This window comes from Muntiacus reevesi, chromosome 14, assembly GCF_963930625.1.
Source record: "Muntiacus reevesi chromosome 14, mMunRee1.1, whole genome shotgun sequence".
NCBI lineage: Eukaryota > Metazoa > Chordata > Mammalia > Artiodactyla > Cervidae > Muntiacus > Muntiacus reevesi.
In genome coordinates, this window is record NC_089262.1 from 42,757,570 (window position 1) to 42,777,987 (window position 20,418).

Sequence of the window (20,418 nt, forward strand, 5' to 3'; positions counted from 1 at the left end):
TCAGTTTCCTCCCAGAAAATAGCATATAGTCTAGCATTGCAGACACCTTAGATGCAGGTCATGAGCTGAATTAATTACAAGAAGCATTAACAACATTGGGAAAACTTCAGTGGAGTTAAAGTATCTATCATTTCATTGTTTCTTAATTTTAAGTGAATCTTATATCACTCTTACATTGTACCTGGCTGCATATTCAGTATTTATTGCCCATAAATCTGTTTCCCTTTGTTGGATCCTTGGTTGATAATTCACATTTTGCCTCTTATCTGGTCAAAAAGAGGTCTCATGATTGCATTAACCTCCCTGGACAACCATAAAATCATGAGTCCCTTCCCCATTTTAATCGTCAAATTGCTCTTTGAAATGGTATAAACAAAAAGTGTAGGAAATTTTCACTTTAGCAACAATTATTTGTTATTTTCCCAATTCATATATTTTCCAAGTGAACCTAATATGTATTTTTTAATTTATACCAAACTAGGAAATAAGACAGTTATTTTACTTCTTCTCCTTGTGTATTCACATGGAAAGGTTTCAGGAATTTCTCCACACCTATTCATGATAAGATCAAATATTCTAGGGGGTCTAGCCCTGTTATTGACTGGACTGTTCCTCCTTCTCCATCTTTTTTTCCTTCACAATTTGATCCTGAATACCACAGAGATGTGTTTTGGGGGCAGACAACCACTCAAAAAAGATTGATTACTGAAAAGATAAGCACTCTGACAAAACTACAAACACTTCCTGTGAAACACTCAGATCTAGTGAGGGTGCTGAGCTGGTTTGATGACCCTACTGCATGGTCCCTATGCTGTCACTTGAGAATATTAGACATTACTAGCAGGAGCCTGCTTTATATTCAGATTCTAACCTTAAATGATGATGGCAGGGATTATAATGGCTGTAAAATTGTATCACCCGCAGCATTCAAATGAAAATAAGGAAGTTAGAAAATATCTTAGAATTTCTTTCATTGGCACACAAAAGGCACTGCGCTACATGTAAATGAGCTTTATACTTTACATTTGACACATCTGCCTCAAGGGAGCTTCAGTTCTGACTGTCTATTCCAGGTAAATATTAGCAGAACACCAAATGCCTGGGCTTGACATATTAAGTGAACAGGAGTAATTTAGAAGTATTATTTTGTATCTCTTTTGATTCATAGAAAAGAATGTTTTTACCAGCTACCAGATCCTTGGGTAAAGGACCAAAATACATTTCTCTCTGTTTTTGTTTTTGTGCTGTGATACAAAATAGTTCAAACTGACTGCAAGTCACAGTAATTCCTGTGAATTCTGTGAGAATTCTTTTCTCTTATAATTTCTGTGGGAATCTCTTCTCACATTTTCTTCTAAATATATACTGCCATATTGCATTTATACATTTTATTTTTATTCTTTAAGTTTATTACTTGGACATCTTCCCCGTTGAACTTTACCCACTTGTCTCTGTCCTGTGACATAAAGCACTAAATGTCTGATAACATTTACATTGCAACTAAGAGCCTCAATTATGTATAGTTCAAGACAATGTTTTATGTGTATCTTTAACTACATCAGTTTATAAGTGAAATGGAAGCTAGCGTGTCAATTCAATAGTAAATCTAAAATATGTTAAATAGGAACCAAGGAGGTAAGATAATGACTTACAGAAAAGATTAGGTAAGTCAGTGGGGACTTGGAGGGCTTCACACGATACAGAATTTTTATAAATCTAAAAGAAATTCACGCATAGCAAAACTGCTGATAAAAGAGAGGTCTGCCAGTGTGTGCAGAGAAGATTAAGTAGAGAATGAAGTGTTGAGCAAGGCCCAGAGATCCTGAAACCCACACCATGGATATAATAAATACTCTGGACCTCAGAGACTCCGCCTTTTCCATCCTCACTCTGGGGCATGTACGCCCAGCTGTGGTGAGATGCCCACCTGTAGGAAGAGCATTTGACCAACTCTCTAATACCTTTTCCATTTCATTCTCTTACCCGTCAAGCAGCCCAAAGTGGGAAAAGCACTAGCGGTCTCTGTTAAAATGTAGACCACTTCTGATGTTCGGCATTTGCTCTTCAGCCAAATAAACAGGAGCTAAGTTTTTGTGTTCTGGTGTGATTTGAAACCTCCTCCATAAATCTGGACATAGTAGTCAAGAGTAATTTCAAAAGTCAAAAAAGCCGCGCACATGTAGTGTGCCCATTTACCTTAGAGCTAGCTCTGGTTTTCCTAAATAGTGCGCTTTCTTCAAAGCAGCTCAGCTTCAAAGCGCCTCACAGACAGTAAGGCATTTTTGCCTCCAAGGATGATTTACAGGTGTAGGAGCTAGGTAACTGACAAGGGAACTGGAGAAATGCCCTGGGGGTCCTGGAGGGCAGGACGCCCCCGGGGCACAGATGTGTAGAGCTCCCTCTGCGCCCCTCCTGCATGGATAAAGAAGCAGCAATGAAGCCCCCACCCCCTCCTCACTAGGAAGGAAAATTTGAGAACCCATGATGCACTGTCTGCCTGCCTACTTGGTACCCAACTCCCTTCTCACGTTAACATTTAGGTCCATTAGAGCGATTCAGTTGTTGATCTAAACTGTTATGCGTTTTATGATACAAATAAACAAGTATGTCAAAGATCATAAACAACAACACTTAAAACAATCATTCTAGTTACTTTCTTTCTGCGAGTGAAAAGTTATACCCATCTTAATAAAAGTCAGTTTTTAAATCTAACATTCTAAACCTAACAGTAAGGAAATGCATGTGGAAGCTGAGAGCAGGCAGCTGAGGAGAGGTGGGGGAGCCATGTGTTCAGAGGAGGCGAGGCAGGTGCCGGGCAGCCAGTAGGGATGCCTCCACCTATGCCCACCTGCCTACATGTCCAAGATCCACCCAGTCCTCGATGCCGAACTGTAGTTGGAGACTCAACTCTTCTCTGCAACAGGACTTTGGAAGCACCATGGAGGTCTTTGTTGTTAATGATGCCAGACAAATCCATGTCTACCGTTTAAAGATAAACTGAAGCTAGAAAATTCTGGTAATTTCCTGGTCATTAAGGTCATAATTCTTCTTCTCCCCCAAGGAGTTGGATATTCTAAAAAAAAAAAAAATCAAGCAATAGCACGGAGCTCATGAGTGTTATGGCAACCCACTTCAGTATTCTTGCCTGGAGAATCCCATGGATGGAGGAGCCTGGTGGGCTACAGTCCACGGGGTCGCAAAGAGTCGGACACGACTGAGCGACTTCAGTTCAGTTCAGTTCATGAGTGTTACATTGGCATTTTGGATTTCAGGAGCATAGAACTGAATGAATCATGAACTTTGGTTCAGGAGACAGTCTCATCATTGTCAAAGCATGGCCCACTTTGTTTGTTTCTGTGTCTATTATTGTACCTGCATACTTATTTTAATAACATTGTAATAACCATGAATATACTACCCAAACCAAGAGCTAGTTTGGTCCTGTGACAACTTACCACCTGCCTTAGCACTTTCATCACCTGCCTTCCTCCACCTGGTAACCATCAGCCCAAATCCTATACTGACTATTTCTTGATCTTTTTTTTTTTTTTCTAAATAGTCCTTTGGTAACTGTGTATATCTGGAAAAAAAAATTAATTTGAAAAAGATTTTCTTGTTTTTAACTTTATAAAAGCTAAAACATACAATATTTCAAAACTTTTAAACCTGAATATTAAATTGTAAAGATTCATCTATATCATTGCATAGCATTATAGATCATTACATTTTTCAAAACTGATAAAGCATATATAATGCAAAATTTCAGTGTGAATACTGTGCACAGAGTAAATAATCTGATGAGTTCTGACAGTTGTATTCATCCACATATTGTTGTTGTTGAGTTGCTAAGTCCTGTCTAACGCTCTTGGCGACTCCATGGACAGTAGCACTCCAAGTTCCTCTGTCCATGGGATTTGCCAGCCAAGAATACTGGAGTGGGTTGCCATTTCCTTCTCCCGGGGATCTTCCCAACCAAGGGATCTAGCCAGCGTTGCCTGAAGTAGGAGGCAGATTCTTTACTACTGAGCCATCAAGGAAGCCCCTACATACCAGTAGAATTGCTAAAACTGGAAGAAAGGAAAAAACTTGGTAACACCAAGAATTGTCATGGATGCAAAGCAGCCGAGTCTCTCACATATTACTGGTGGGAAAGGTGAAATGGAAAAATGGAACAGTTGTTCTGGTAAATATTTTGGCAGTTTCTTATAAAGTTAAATATACTTTTATTATAGAACACAGCACCTTCATCCCTAGGTCTTTACTAAAGAAAAAAGAAAATAGATTGTATTCCTAAGCACAAATACTTACAGCAGCTTTATTCATAATCACTTGAGACTGAAAACAACCCAGATGTCCTCAACAAATGACTTGTATATCTAGACAGTAGAGTCCTACTCAACAATCAGAAGGACTGAATTATGATACATGTGATTACATGGATGACTCTCGAAAGCTTTATGCAAAGTGAAAGAACCCAGACACAAAAGGCAACATACTATTTGATCCCTTACCGTTAACATTCTGGAAAAACCAAAGCTGTCAGGACAGAAAATAGATCAGTGTTTGCACAGAGTTAGAAGGAAGAGGAGACTGAGTACACAGGGACAAGAGGCAACTCTTTGGAGTGATGGAAATAGTCTAATCTCAGTGTGGTAGGAACACAACTGTGTAGGTTTGTCAAAATTCATAGAACTGTACATCTAAAGAGGGTGATTTTTATTGTATATAAATTATATCTCAATAAACCTTACTTTAAAAAATTTAAAACTAAATGTTTGAGGAAACCTGATAGAAAATCTAAATAATTACAGTTAACTATAGCAGATAATTCCTGCCTCTGTCTCTTCTCTGTTAAAAAGAATGTCCCTGTCTTAAGCATTTTGTTTCAAACAGGAATGTCCCAATTGTTTATTTTCTAGATTGCCAAGTTAGATTGCTACTTAGTCCAACATCTGTTTAAAAAATATACATGTCTGACTTCCCCTTGGTAAAAGTTTCAGGAAGTACTGCCTGTTTGAGATCAAGCAATTCACTGGCTGTTAGCTTTTGCTAGCAAGTGGTGATGTCACTGACTGGAATAATATCAGAGATACTCAGAAACTGTAACATTACTTTTGAACTATCAGGCTTTAAAGATATAGCTGTTAATAAAGAGGGATACAGGAATGGCAGAGAAGAAACCTTGGTAAGCACACAGGATTACTGTTTATATTTTTCTACAGCAATTACAGTATATATTAGAGAATTAATATAAAACAGTTAATATTAAAGAATCTGCAGGTTCTAAAAATTATCCTTCTAAGAATGTGGAAATACATTAAAATTGCATTATGCCACAGTACTATATGAGCTTCCCTGGTGGATCAACAGTAAAGAATCCCTGGGTCAGGAAGATCCCCTGAAGAAGGGAATGGCAACCCACTCCAGTTTTCTTGCCTGGAAAACCCCAAGGACAGAGGAACCTGGAGTGCTACCGTCCATGGGGTCACAAAAGATTTAGTCACAGCTTAGCTACTAAACAACAAGGAGGTATATACTAATATATACTTCCTTGCTTATTGACAAAATGCTTGAGATTCTTGTTTAACATCTAGAATTTAAAAGATATTCTTGCTGTTTTTGATGACTTAGATTCTTGGCAGCTATAACCGAGGAAATTTGAGCACTGAAAAATTTGTGGAGGAAATAAAATCAATAGCAAGTGAACCCACTGAAAAGCATTTCTTCAATGTCTCTGATGAATTGGCACTAGTCACTATTGTTGAAGCTCTGGGAGAAAGAATCTTTGCCCTGGAAGGTATGATTTTTTCTCATAAGCCTGAATGTTCTGTCTGCAATTCAAACTCAATGGGTTTTTGTGTTTGTTTTTACCACATGGCTAATGTGTTTTTACTGTGTACAGTAGCCACCATGGAACAATGCCCTTTTTCTATAAATCTGTCCTACAGCACTGTGTCTGCTGGCAGTACTGATGTGAGGGCCAGATGAAGACAACAGTCTAACAGACACGCAAAAACAAAAATGGGCCCGTGAGTTTTATTTCTTTCCTGTGTACAAGTTTAGAAAATGGAGACAATAGCTCGAGTTTTATTTTTATTTTTCATTTTGGGCTTCTGTAAGACAGTTCTTATACAACATCTCCTTCATTCATTCATTTTCTCAGTTTTGCTCCTTGCCCTTTGGAAAGGTCTTCATGGAGCTCTGCCTCAAGACCCATGGCAGCAAAACATTGGTTCACTATATTTGTCTGAGTCATGCTTCTTCTTTGTACATTTTTTCTTTGATTTTTCAAAGGCAACTGGCTATTGGGAATAACAAGTCATGGCATTCCCTCCTCTGCCTGAGGTAGAGATGTCAAGGAACAAATGACTTTGGAACTAGATCTTCCTGAGGGAAAAAAAAGAAGTCTTCAGAATTGTTATGCCAGGCACACTGAAAAAGTCTCTTGCTCACATTCTCTGATGATCTGGAGAGTCAGAGAATGTGTCTTTGTTTCTCAACCTAGGATAAGAAAGCTCCAGACTGTTCTGCTGTTCTGCTCTGTCCGAATCTTGTGTTGTTTCTCACCTTAAACACAGAAACTTACAAGCACCTTCTCCATCTCCCTGATATGACCTGATAATGGGAAATAGAAAGACAAATTGAGAAAGAGACATCTCTGAAAAATCGTCGACCGTTTTAACTGAGCATTAAGTGGCTGGGGAAAGTGATGGACAAAGAATATTTTAAAGTAGTAAAAGGAAAGAAGACAGTTTAGGGTAATGGCTTTCAAAGTTTTTTTGATAGTGACTCATGAAAATCAATACATTTTGCTTTGTGACCCAGTGCACACATATGTATACATATAAAAAAAAATTCCCCAAAAGCCTTATTATATGTGATGCATTCTGATAGTTTCATCACTTCCATTCTACTCTATTATCTTTCAATTTAAAAAACAATGTGATTATGACTCACCCTGTTGATTTCATGACTGGACTGCAACCATTAAGGAGGAAATTTATTTCAGAGATGATGGGGATCTAGCCCACCCAGACTGAATTTTTCTGGTTTCCTTCTGCCCTGACTTCTTTACCCCATGCCTTTAGAAACAGAACACTCCCCTTATTAATCTAAAATCACAGCTGGTTCTAATGAACTTGGCTCTCCTATGTTTTGTGTACAAGTCATTTTTAAGTGGCCTTGGTGTCACAACAGCTATCCAAGTATCATTTACTAATATGCTGGATTATGACTTTGGCTGGCCTTAAGGAACTATATTAGCTTTTCCAAGTCCTTGTGCATGTGCAGTTTTTAATAATGTGGATCAGGTATGATAAAAACAACCTAAAAAGATCATTTAAAAGAAAAATTACTTAGTTGAGCATAATAGAGTCTAAATACATAATACAGTTATAATACATTTCTAAATCTCATCTTAAGTAAGTAAGTAAATATAACCTAAGATGTGTAGGAATGAAGCCTATATGAGGTATTGGATGGAGGAGGGATTCATCTGCCTTAAATGATATTTCCAGGTACTCTCTAACCTAACCACACCATGAGTTAAAGATTATACATTGGAATAGCTGCATACTCCAAGAAGTATCTCCGCATTTAAAAAAGAAATCATCTTATAAGGAACTCCTTGGGTTAAAAAATGTTTCCCATATCTTTATCATTATACTTCCAGGGCTAACCAAAAGCAGTGTTTTACTAGCTTATTTCTGATTTTTTTCATAATGAGATCCTAAAGGGCTACCTTTCCTTGTTACTTGGGAAATCTCCATTTCCTATCAACATTTATCTTTAGATGGCAAATAGCAGCAAGTGTGAAATCATGCTTGCCAAAGGACAGTGCCTGCTAGTGAAGTGAATACGCCAGCTTTTGCCCCCCAAAATGGGTAAACTAATGTCCCCTTTTCCCATCAAGCCCTTGGGAAAAGTGCATAACCACATCCATGAGCAAGTCCAGGGAGAAGTTGACAGCACGAAGTTCAGGGATATATGATGTGCTTCACCAGGATGAAGACTGAGCAGGCAGAATTTCACAGAGCTTCCTTCTGTCTGTCCTCAGTTGTAAACAGAACAACAGCAGGCGGGGGTGCTGGAAATATGTAGGTCCCCACTACTTCATTCTCTGATCTTGCAGAGATAAATCGTAAAGCACCTTACACCATGTGAAGCCAAAATAAAGTTTCAAATTAAAGTTAAAATGCATTTTAGTCATTTAAATTAGAGGACAATTGGTATGTGAGAGTAAACTGATACAGTTGAATTCTTGATTGATTTCTCCATTTAATCTAGTCCTTTAAAAGGCAATTCCTGATGTATTTGTTAACAACTTTATGCAGGTAAAATAACTAATAAATAAGTTTGAGTTCACAAACTAGATTGCTCTCATACCTCAGTGAAAGAGTAGATTGACTTTTTAAAAATTATGTGCTATTTTTAACTTATCAGCAAGGCCAAATAAATCAGTAATTCCCTCCTGAAAGCAAATAAATCTGCATTCCCTTAATCCCCTTAGGAGGGTGTGGCTTTGGCTTGATGAATATTTTGAGAGCAGCACACTCCCAAAGAATGCTCTGGATTATTTCTGTGTTTCAGTAACAAGCTTCAAAATGGGTACAGGATCTTTAAAAAAAAATGTGTGGTCGAATGGCATGTGACCTGGAGTCCTGTCAGAAAGACCCCGCCTGATTTGTGAGTGACACCCACAGTCAGACTCAGGGCAAATACAAACCCAGAGTCCCCAAATCCCTTATCAAACAGTGGAATTCTGAGAGGATATGCCACAGGAAATACAATGAGGCTGGTAGAATCAAGAAACCTCTTTAAATATGTGAATCAAATGTTATTAGCCTGCTGACATTTTAGTAAGTTTAGCCTAATCTCAGGAGGATACCCAGGGCATGAGGGTGGTGATACAGAGCTTTCAACCATGTTGATCCCAAGCTCCATAGGCCCCCACATAGACAGAATGTAAGAACCGAAGCATGACTAGAGCCTTAGCCCCTCCAACAAGGGAGGGGAAACTAACAGTCGGGAATGTGAGACACAGCCCTTCTGCTAACCCTCTCAGTCCTCTACCCAGCCCTGCCTAGGAATTTTGGGGTTGAGAAATCTTTGCACTGAAAATGTTCTAAAGATGCTAGAAGTTCTGGTTGGTCAAAACCACAGGTAGTACTAGGTCCCTGTCTTCTGCAGATCCATACTGTGCTGAAGGTGACTCTCTTCCTCTGTTACAGCTACAGTTGACCAATCGGCAGCATCCTTTGAGATGGAAATGTCTCAGACCGGCTTCAGTGCTCATTATTCACAGGTACATTGACCACTTGGTAGAAAACATCTTTTTTTTTTTTTTTTTTAGATTTCCTTTCTCAAAGTCAACACTGAGACGTCAGCATTACAGATACGAGTTGCAGTTCATTACATGAGCAGTTATTCAGACCATGTAGCTTATAATCCAAATAGGAAAGAGGGGATTTCCCTGCTGGGTCAATGGTTAAGACTTTGACTTCCAGTGCAGGGACTATGGATTTGATCCCTGGTCAAGAAGATCTCACATGCCTCACATCCAAAAAACAAAACATAAAACAGAAGCAACCTCATAGCAAATTCAATAAAGACTTTAAAAATGGACATGGAAGAGAAAAGTCTTAATAAGAAAAAATAATGTTACTAGTTGTCATAATTTTTTAAAAAAAGGAAACAGCATTTCACAGGCTACTTATTAGGAAAATATGTTATCACACACACAGCTCACTACACTGTACTAATAATCATGAATCAGCTTGAGGTCTGCCTTCTGTAATTATACATCTAATGAAATAAAATATTTAATTTAGTGTATTTGCTAAAGATATGTATCTTTTTCTCAGTGTCAAAGTATTCGAGGGTCTTACTAGAAGTCCATGTTCAAGACCCAGAATTCTGAACAGCCATAAAGCAAAAAGACAAGATTAGAAAATATATTCTTTATAGTAGATGGAAGAAAAGGTGCTAATACCATTGTCCCTGCACAGGAATATCGACATTTCAGGGTGCAATTGTAGTGTATAACCCAGGGAAATTTCCTTATTCTGCCTCAATTTCCTCTTCTGTAGAATGGGGATGATAATAATGGAATCAAGCCCAGTGGGCTTTTGGGATGATTTTATGGTTTAATATATGTAAAGCACTTTGAACAGGACTTATTATACTATTAATGCTATGTACATGTTTACACTTACTATTTTTGTTAAATATCATTGTTTTCTCTAATTGTATATCAGGACTGGGTCATGCTTGGAGCAGTAGGAGCCTATGATTGGAATGGAACAGTTGTCATGCAGAAGGCTGATCAAAGCGTAATTCCCCAGAACACAACCTTTAATGTTGAGTCCACAAAGAAGAATGAACCTCTTGCTTCTTATTTAGGTAAAGTTTGGATGTAATTGATAGAAAGTTGGTTTTTTATAAAAGCTTTGTGGTTTTTTTTTCAATTTTTAGCATTATTTGCTTATACTTATATAGGCGGACTTTGTAAAAGAGATCACTTCTACGAGTTGAGTGTTTTATAGGACCCATGAAAGTTTCCCGGCCTCTGAGTAACCTTAGTCAAAATAATGGAATATGAGGGGACTTTCTTAGAAGGACTGTCTACACAGGGAGGGATTTGGGCTGAAATTCACGCTTTTTGAGGTCTCTCGGTGTCTGGTATTCTCGTTAATGTCACCAAGTGCTTCAGACCCAGTGAATAGGAAGCAAAGGTAGAAAAAGAAACCTTGACTCCCTTGAAGTCCAGACTCCCATATTCTCTTAGATATTTTTTATCATTAGTTTCTCTCTATGGGTCCTCATTTTGGAAGGTGAACTTTTTACTTGTTTTTTCATATGACTTCTTCTTTAATACCTTTGCTGACAATCAGAAACATTGAACTGAAGCCCAGTAATGTAATGATTTTCCAAAGACTTGCCTAGAATGAGGAGGTGTATGTCTGGTGTCACTTTATTCTGAATTTGTGCCAGGCTGGGAGCTGTCTGGGGGATACCAGGGGACTCTTCCATCACTGGTCCATCTCAGTAAGCAGTTGGGAGGGCCTAGGATGGAAGAGCTTCCCTGGCAGCTCAGATGGTACAGAATCTGCCTGCAATGCAGGAGACCCAGATTTGATCCCTGGGTTGGGAAGATCCCTTAGAGAAGGCAATGGCTACCCACTCCAATATTCTTACCTGGAGAATTTATGGACAGAAGAGCATAGTGGGCTACAGTCCATGGGGTCCCAAAGAGTCGGACATGACTGAGTGACTAACACACACACAGGATGGATAGGACCCTCAGGATATGGCTTCCCAGCTCTCTCTATTCACTCAACAAATATTTGGGGAGCATTTATCTTCTCTCTTTACTGGCACATCTGTACATCTTTTTATTCAAGGGCATGTATTAAAGCTGTAGAGGCAACAGAATTTAAGAAGAATAAAGTCTGAGGAGTTTTGGTAATTAAAAATACATAACAGTTAGCAGCAGGTATAATGTGAGTGCTAAATCCCCTTAAGACATTTTATTGAACTGTACTAACAGAAGTCTAGTCTATTTCTCATAAATGGACTATTTCATTCTGCCTTAGTCAGAGAGCAGCTAGAATACGCTAAGTTTTATCCTAAGCATCACACCTTATAAAAGAAAATGCCGAACTAGAATCACCAGTAAAAATTTATCTAAAGGCTATAAATCTGAAAACAATCCCCATCTACCCATCCCTCTCCCCACCAAACCTGAAAAAAATGGTGGTTAGGAAACAGTGTACACTGTATGTCTTTTAAATAGTTGAAGGATTGTGATGTAAAATAAAGGGGCTGCTATTAAAATTCATATTCAGGTTTAGCATTAAAAGAGATCTTAGAAAGCAATTGGTACACATCTAATTTGCCAAGTTAAGAAACTGAGTACTAGAAATATTATATCATGGTTAACTGTGGCAAATCTGAAACTGGAATCTAGGTTTTTTTATTCGTATTTCAGTGTTCATTTCACCATACCAAAATGCTGATTCTGGGCTGATATAGAAAACACATAAATAATAAGTGCCTGCAGTGTGTCAAATATTCAGCTGTAAATTAAAGGTAACAAGGTAAATAAGGGAAATTTATTCCTGCATTGATGAAACTTATCATTTTGGATAAGGGACAATACAGAACCAACCAGTCACCAGTAGTGTAATATGAGCTATGAGACAGAATACCTAAAAAGAGGACAGAAGGTTAAGTTAGATAGTTTCTAAAGATTCTTCATGTCCTATGAGTCTATGAGACTCTTCTATTAATATGTGAAATATCTTGAAATCTAGAACCAGTTTAACATGAGGTTTCTTTCCATCCCAGATAGGAGAATTGGAGAACATTTGTTCTCATAAAAATGTTTACACCATATTGACTTAGAAATTTCACTTTTGAGGATCTAACCTAAAGGGAAAATCAGTTATTTAAGAATGCCAAGGGAATGGTTGTTTTCATTGTTTTGTTACTTATAATATTGAGGAAAATGACATATCCTAAATGTTCAAAAATATGAGAATAATGAAGTAAATGGTAAAGCCACTTGATGCAACATCATGCACATAAAAATAAAAATTATAAAGCTGCTGATCCCATCATACTTGAGGTGACTTGAAGTGATTGTGGCACTAGGCATGCAATCAGACAGTACAGAGGTACTCTGAGGTCATTGGAGTCTTGAGTTTGTTTTCTGACTCTGCTCCTGGTTATCAGGAGCCTAAAGGCAAATTACTTTATTCCTCAAAGCCTTGATTTTCTTATTTATAAAAAATAGTTTATATATACAGGTATATAAAATTTGCATCATTATGAATATGAGAATAAATAATCCCTGTAAGGTGCTTAGTGTTGTGACAGATAGTTGACCCTCAATAGGTGTTGTCTATTGTTGTAATATATAATGTTGTATAGTAATATTGCTCTTGTTAGTGTTATGATAGGCATAATATAGACCCCAAAGATGTCCATGTCCTAATCCCCAGACTTAGATCTTATGTGACAAAAGGGACTTTGCAGATGTGATTAAGTTATGGATCTTGACATGAGAGATTAGCCTGGGATACCTGGTTGGCCCCAATCTTATCACATGAGTTTTTAAAATCAGAGAAGGTTTCCTGGATGTGGACAGGGAGAGATAGAACCATAGAAAAATAGTCAGAGAGATTAATATTATTGGCTTTAAAAATGGAAAATGGGTGCCACAAGCCAAAGAATGTGAGTGGTCTCTAGAAGCCACAATGGGTCAAGAAAATGGATTCTTCTCTGTAGCATATGAAGAAACCCAGCCCTACCAACACCATGATTTTAGCCCAGGGAGACCTAGAGCTGATTTATGACTGTATAAAATAATAAAATCATGACATGTTAAGCCATCAAGTTTGTGGTAATTTGTTACAGCAACAATAGAAAACCAATACAAGTATATTATATAGCTACTAAGAGTAGCTGATATTAATACTGCTACTAATTAATACTGAACATTTACAACATTAAAGATATTGTCCACAAAGATATTGACATCCACAAAGATGTGAATGACATTGTCACTACTCTAAGGAAGTTGACACATTAACACCACATTTAATAATATATTAAATAATAACTTTATTTAATAAATAAAACTATAGTATTTTTCATATTCTGAGTGATTATATGATTAAATTCTCTAAAAACAAAAAACCTTAAAGAACTGTTAATCTATTATTCTCAAAAACCTTGGGTCAATGATTTGCTTAAAGCAGACTTGGGGAATTCAAGATTGAAAGATACTGCTGCAAGCAAAAACATTGAGAGCCTTCACTCCTGACCGCATATTTATAATATATGACTCCTGTCTGCCCAGAAAAGGAAATTTGGGGGTATATTGTTGACAGTGTGATAAGATGATTTTTTGTTTGTTTCGAAGATTTTTTGAAATTTTTTTATTAGCTTAGTCATAGGTTAGTGGTTTGGATATTTTGCCAATATAAAGTCTAATATATGTAAGATTTCTTTCAAAATGGAAAAGAACTCAGAAAAAGATCAAGGGAGAAAAATGGCTTTTCCCCCAAATATTATTCTAAATCTAAAATTAAGTTTTCAAAATGTTTCCTTGTGTGGGTTACACATTAAGAAGCGTCTGAATGTGTTCTTCCAATCTGTGTGGATTGAAAGTTGTTAGACTATGAAAATTCTGAAGGAAGTAAGTAAGAGGTAGACAGTCTATTAAAAAATCTCACAGTAACCAATAATGATCAGAAAGCAGCAGGAACCAGCCGTGGACCCTCCCTCAGGACAGTTATGCAGCCATGTTTCTGTAACCCAGCAACTGCCTTTGCCAATATGCACTGAGCAAGTGGCTCTGATGGTGAGGATACAGGCAGGATCCTGTTCCCTGCCTCCCCCACCCACAGACTGCTGATTTCTAATCACACCAGACTGATTCAGGAGGAAAGGTAAAGAGGTGAGGCAACATATGAAATCAAGACAGATCCTCTGTTTCCCATTACCTCACCTGATTCTAGCACTTTTCCCAAGAAGTGAATCATGAGAGCTGACAGGATTTACTCTTCATAAATCCACACAGAGAGCTATGTGGTCAATTTTCCTTTCTCTTCAGCTCTGTGCCTTTCTTTTTCAGAAAGCACTATAAACTTTAAAATTTTTATGGTGATTTTCCTTGCATTAAAATTAGACTTTACTGAGTCCTCCTTCTTGCTCTCTTGTTATTGTAAAAACGCCCAAGCTTCAGCCAGGAATACCTGCCTGGGTTGTTACTGTCCCTGTGAAGGTTTCAGCTAATAGTTTAGTTATTAAGTGTCCATCATCAAAGTCAACTAGATAATAACAAAACCCCAGCCTCAAACATGATTTTCAACTTATTTTTTAAAGGTTGTTTTACCAGTTTGCATTCATAGTTCTGAAATTGAAAAAAAAAAAAAATCCATGTGTACTAACACTCTTGTCCCACTCCCTTCTTAATATTTCTAATAGAGCTGCATGAAATAAAATAACCTTTGTTTTGTACATTCTCCTTTTCCATTTTCTTTTTACATAAACATTACCCTAAAAATTTTATTTTCTAAGCAATATTGTGGTTAGTAACAAAAATATAACACATGACATGTCTGGAAAAATTTTACAGTCTATTATGTATAGTAATTTTTTTAAAAAAGCTCTAAGATGAAGCAGTGGAATTGTAAGAAAAGTATTTACGAAAGAAAATGTAGCTGAGGAATTATGTTCCACTAGCATTTGTAACGGAGTAGGCAATGGCAACCCACTCCAGTACTCTTGCCTGGAGAATCCCATGGATGGAGGAGCCTGGTAGGCTACAGCCCATGCGGTTGCTAAGAGTCGGACACGACTGAGCGACTTCACTTTCACTTCTCACTTTCATACACTGGAGAAGGACATGGCAACCCACTCCAGTACTCTTGCCTGGAGAATCCCAGGGACAGAGGAGCCTGTTGGGCTGTTGTCTCTGAGGTCACACAGAGTCAGACACGACTGACATGATTTAGGAGCAGCAGCATTTGTAAAAATAAATATATTTGAGTAGAAAACCTCTATTTCTCTCTTAAAGTTTTGGAAGAAAATGAAACTATTATCTTATGGTAAAATACTTGGTGAGTAAATTATCAACATAATCTTTTTCTCAGTAAGAAATGCTATTCTGTGGCATTTGGAAAAATAATCTGCCTTCTACTGCAGTGGTGGCCAGCACTGGTTATTAGAATATTTCTTTCTTCGGTAGAGTTGAAATCTGCACATGGTTATTTTTATCTATTTGTTTAGCTCTGTTCTCTAGACATACAAACAATAAATCTAATTCTTCATTCAAAATTAATAATAATCAGTCTTAAAGACTGAAATTTTAAAGGGCATGAAAGCTCAATTAAAAAGAGGAGTGATTAAACATGAGAGATAGTTATTCAAGCTCACTTTTAATCAAACAAATGAAAATTAAAATCATGGCAAGTTATATTGTTTAACATTTATTAGAGCATCCACAATTTTAAATAATAGTTATATACCTAATGTTTGTGAAATTTTGGTGAAACTACCCTCTCCAATGGCTGTTCATGGAATGAATTTGTACAAATATTCTGGAAACAATTTGTCAGATGTTATAAGAACCATTAAAAATTTGATCTGGTAATCTATTCCTTGAAATTTGTCATCAAAAAAGTCCAAAAGAAAGAAAAAAAAGTAAGTGCTCAAAGATGTCTTTGCAGACTTAAGTGTTATGCCAAAAAAGTAAAAACCACGTAAATTCCACCATTTCATCAGGAAATGATCCTGAGGTATAAACACAAGGCATTTACACTTTAATTCAGATAAATAAGCTTCAGCCACTTAAAATTACAGTTAAAAACCTAGACAATGATACAGAAAAGGTTTACATTTACTATGATTCCAACTGTATAAAATTAATCAGTTTCTATAGCATAAACACATGCATCCAAATGAAATACAGTTGGTTTATTACCAAAGAGTAAATTGAGATTACTAGAGTTGTGTATGTGTGTTTTTCTGTCACTGTTATATCATTTGTGCCTTTTAACAGTGAAAATCTAAGGTTTGGAGGAAAATACATTTCAGAATGAAGCAACAGTGGTAGATAATCAGGGAACAAACTAAAAGCTCTAACCAACACAAATTTACCTGCATTAAAGAAAACATTTATTTTCCAAAAAAGAGACGTCCATATAAACATATAAAAATGATTCTCCCAGTCATTTAAAATAGATCTTAATTTATTCCATGCAGACTCTAAGGGGCCAGCGAGTATATCTGGCATCTCTCTTTTGTTAGGTTACACAGTAAACTCTGCCACTGTTCCTGGAGATGTGCTCTACATTGCTGGACAGCCAAGGTACAATCATACAGGCCAGGTTATCATCTACAGGATGGAGGACAGAGACATCAGGATTCTCCAGACACTCAATGGAGAACAGGTAAGCTTCAAACTTGTCGTTTTAAATTAATCCATTCATATTCTTCCTGTGTAAATTGAATTATCTATTGTCCTAAACTTTTTAAAAAACAGCACACCCATATTCAACATCCACGGTATATAGGATCTCATGTTAGGTTTCTTGGAGGTATGTAAACTTATCTGCATCTTTGGCATCAGGAAAATTTCAGCTAGATGGAGATAGAGGTAAGAAAAATAGATACTGATATAGATACAGACATATAAATAAATGCAAAAGGAACCTCAGACAGTAAGAAGTATGGAAGTACCAGTGCCACAGATAGTAAATTCAGAAGATGGAAAGAGCCATAAGCTAGGATTGGTACAGAAAGTCTTCCTAGGAGATAAAATGTGGGCTAGTCTAGAGGAAAGACAATGTAGATAGGCAGAAAGAGCCAGTTAAAAAAAGTAGGTACCAATTGTGTGAGGTTTTGAGTGGTAGAGTAAAGAATTCAGATTTTCTTCTGGAGGTGATGGGAAGTAATTTGTAACATGTAAAATCAGAGAATTCTCTTTTGATAATATTGAATATTAAAAGTAATTTAAGAAAAACTATATATGCAATATGCGAACATAACTATATATAGATATTTTTTAAATTGAAAGAAACATCTATGCTATTGTTGGTTATTATTAAATTGTGATAATTTAAGTAAGTAATTTTTATTCCTTTTTTCATAGTTTTCTGCATTTTCCAAGTATTCTAGAATGAGATTGTGTTAGTCTTATTCTACATTCCTCATGGGATGGAGGCATTCTTGGGCTTCACTAAATATTCCAACTCTCTAGTTTACCTGCCCCACCCCACCCCCACCCCCCACACACAAAATACTCAGAAGGGCAGGGCAGTGCCAGCCTCCCTCTCCTGCAGAAACCCCGACAGGCACCCAGCAAATGGCTCAGCTGAGGTGCCAAGAGACAGATGCTTCAAGCAGGTGCAGTTGCTGCCCGGGCTTTAAAGCCCTACAGGAGGCAAGATCTTTTCTAGTAGCACCATACACATAGCTTCCCTGGGTCTTGTTAAAGGCATGAAGTTTCAAGAGTCACTGCTTTCTAGGAAGCCCAAAATATATTATTTCCATCAAGTGTTTATCATTCCCCCCAACCTAAATGCAACATCCCAATCAGAGGTTTTGTCACCACATTCAATGTTGCTAAATGTTGTAGTTGAAATCCTTCTCTCATCATATTACACAGTTAGAGTAAGTCAAAGGTCAGATTCTCATTTAGCAGGTGAGAGGGTGTTATTAGCCCTTTGCCCATAATCAGAAAATGCATCAACAATGAAAACAAGGCTCTTGTTGGAGGTCAAGGATGAGGTGAACAGAACCTGAAATGATAGATCAACAATAAAAGTGGAAAAGGAAGGGATGTGGCAGACATAAATAAGGAAGAATTGACAAGATTGTAAAATAAATCATTTGGATGATATCTTAGGTCTGTTGTATACTTGCATGCTCAGTTGCCCAGTCATGTGCAACTCTTTGTGATCCCATGGGACTGTAGGCAGCCACTCTCCTCTGTCCATGGGATTTCCCAGGCAAAAATACTGGAGTGCATTATTTCCTTCTCCAGGGAATATTCCTGACCCAGTGATCAAACCCACATCTCCTGCATCTCCTGCATTGCAGGCAGATTCTTTACCACTAAGCCACCAAGGAAGCCCCTTAGATCTGTTATCACTCTATTAATTGTCTAAAAGACAGGAAATGTAATATTTGTAAAAAAAAAAAAAGAAATACTCATGAGCACTTGAGGAGAGTATCACAAATGATAATAAATCATGAAAAATTTGAATTTCAAGTCTGGGAGAAAGAAGGCACCATGATTAAAATGTCAGCAACTCAAGCAATTTAAATTTTTTTTTTAGTGGTATTTGGTTTTAGACATGTTTTCTATAACAGTGAGCACAAATTCAAATGGTTGCAAGTGGCAGGGAGGTAGAGGCAACGAAAAAGCTGCTGGGCAGAAGGCAACAGGAAGTGGGAGCCAAGGCCTGGGCAGCTTTTGGCTTAGCCCCTGCTCAACTCTGGATGGCTGTTGCCATGGAAGAATGAAGGGCCAATATTGTCAGATCTTAAAAAATTTTAGTTATATTTGTAATTAATTCAATCTAAAAAGCAAAGACTTCTTAAACCCTTTATAAGCCTGTGAGAAAAGGACATTCAAAAAATCAGCGTCTAGCAACTGTCTAAATGTCTAGCAATGTGTAGAAAGGTAGAACTGGGGGTCTTGCAGAGGATGGAGTGAAATTTGCCAGTTAAAATAGTGGGGATTGTTAGGGAAGGATTAATTGTCTAAGGAAATAGAATAGTTGCAGGTCTGAACTTAGGGGAGGTCACAATCTAGGGGATGGAAGGAGAGAAAGGAGTCGTCAAAATGAAAGGGTGATCTATGATATAGTGGTAGAACCAGGTGAGCAAAAGTAACATCATAGAGGCCAAGACAGGAAGTTTCAAAGAGAAAATTATAAGAGTATCAAATTTCAAACACAGGTCAATATTTGGGAAAGTTATTGTACTTAGTGAAGCACAAGTACCCTGAATTTCCCTAAAACTCATCCCTGTCATTAAAGAGAATATATAATCCTGCTAGACCATGGTCCCCCAGCAATCCTTTTATATTCCTCTATCTCCCATGGCTGCTGGGACAAGACTTAGCCATTCTGTCAAGTAGACAGTCTTCTACAATTCTAAGGTAAAATATGCTGCCCCAATGTTCCGAGACAATTCAGTTCCTTGTGGTGTGTTTCAGTTTATGTTTTCATCTTACTGTATTTAAGCATATACTAAAGCCACTGGGAAATGCCCTGTATTGTTCATTTCATTTAAAAAATTGTTGTATTACTACTAGTCTTTTCTGATTCATGCAGAAGAGAAGTTAGGGTAAAAATCCAAAGAAAATCCTTACTCTTATTCTCAAGCTACAGACTCTAATATGACAGCTGCTCATCCTCCTGGATGGAACTGACTAATAGTCATTAATAAAGAGCCCTCAGGTAGCATCAATTTCTATATCTCATTTCCTTGGTCATCTGAATCCCAGATACTCTTCTCGATTAGTGCAAGAAAAACACAGGTTTTTAGTTTCCTTGAGAAGTTCTGATGTTTATCAGACTGTTTTGTTCTGTTTTGTCTTGTGTCCTAGATCGGTTCCTACTTTGGAAGTGTTTTAACGACAATTGACATTGATAAAGATTCTAATACTGACATTCTTCTAGTCGGGGCTCCCATGTTCATGGGAAGAGAGAAGGAAGAACAAGGAAAAGTGTATGTCTATGCTCTGAATCAGGTAACGGTTACTTTGGTAGACATTCAGGAAAATCTCTTTCTTTGTTTCTTAAAATTTCAGTTAGTAATGTTCTCATTTTTCACTCACTTTGGCAAAAGGAACAAAGAAGCTTTCAGGGCCAATCTACCTCACTAACCCCTCAGCCT

The 20,418-nt window shown here is 37.3% G+C and overlaps 1 protein-coding gene across 1 annotated transcript in view; it reads left to right on the plus strand.

Annotated features, from left to right (window-relative positions):
• ITGA1 (integrin subunit alpha 1) overlaps positions 1 to 20,418 on the plus strand; it is a 161,826-nt gene that overhangs the window by 95,798 nt on the left and 45,610 nt on the right. The window contains exons 9-13 of the mRNA XM_065905797.1: positions 5,632 to 5,797; positions 9,231 to 9,304; positions 10,257 to 10,401; positions 16,819 to 16,961; positions 20,129 to 20,272. Coding sequence (XP_065761869.1) covers positions 5,632 to 5,797; positions 9,231 to 9,304; positions 10,257 to 10,401; positions 16,819 to 16,961; positions 20,129 to 20,272 — 672 coding nt within the window. The remainder of the gene's footprint in view (positions 1 to 5,631; positions 5,798 to 9,230; positions 9,305 to 10,256; positions 10,402 to 16,818; positions 16,962 to 20,128; positions 20,273 to 20,418) is intronic.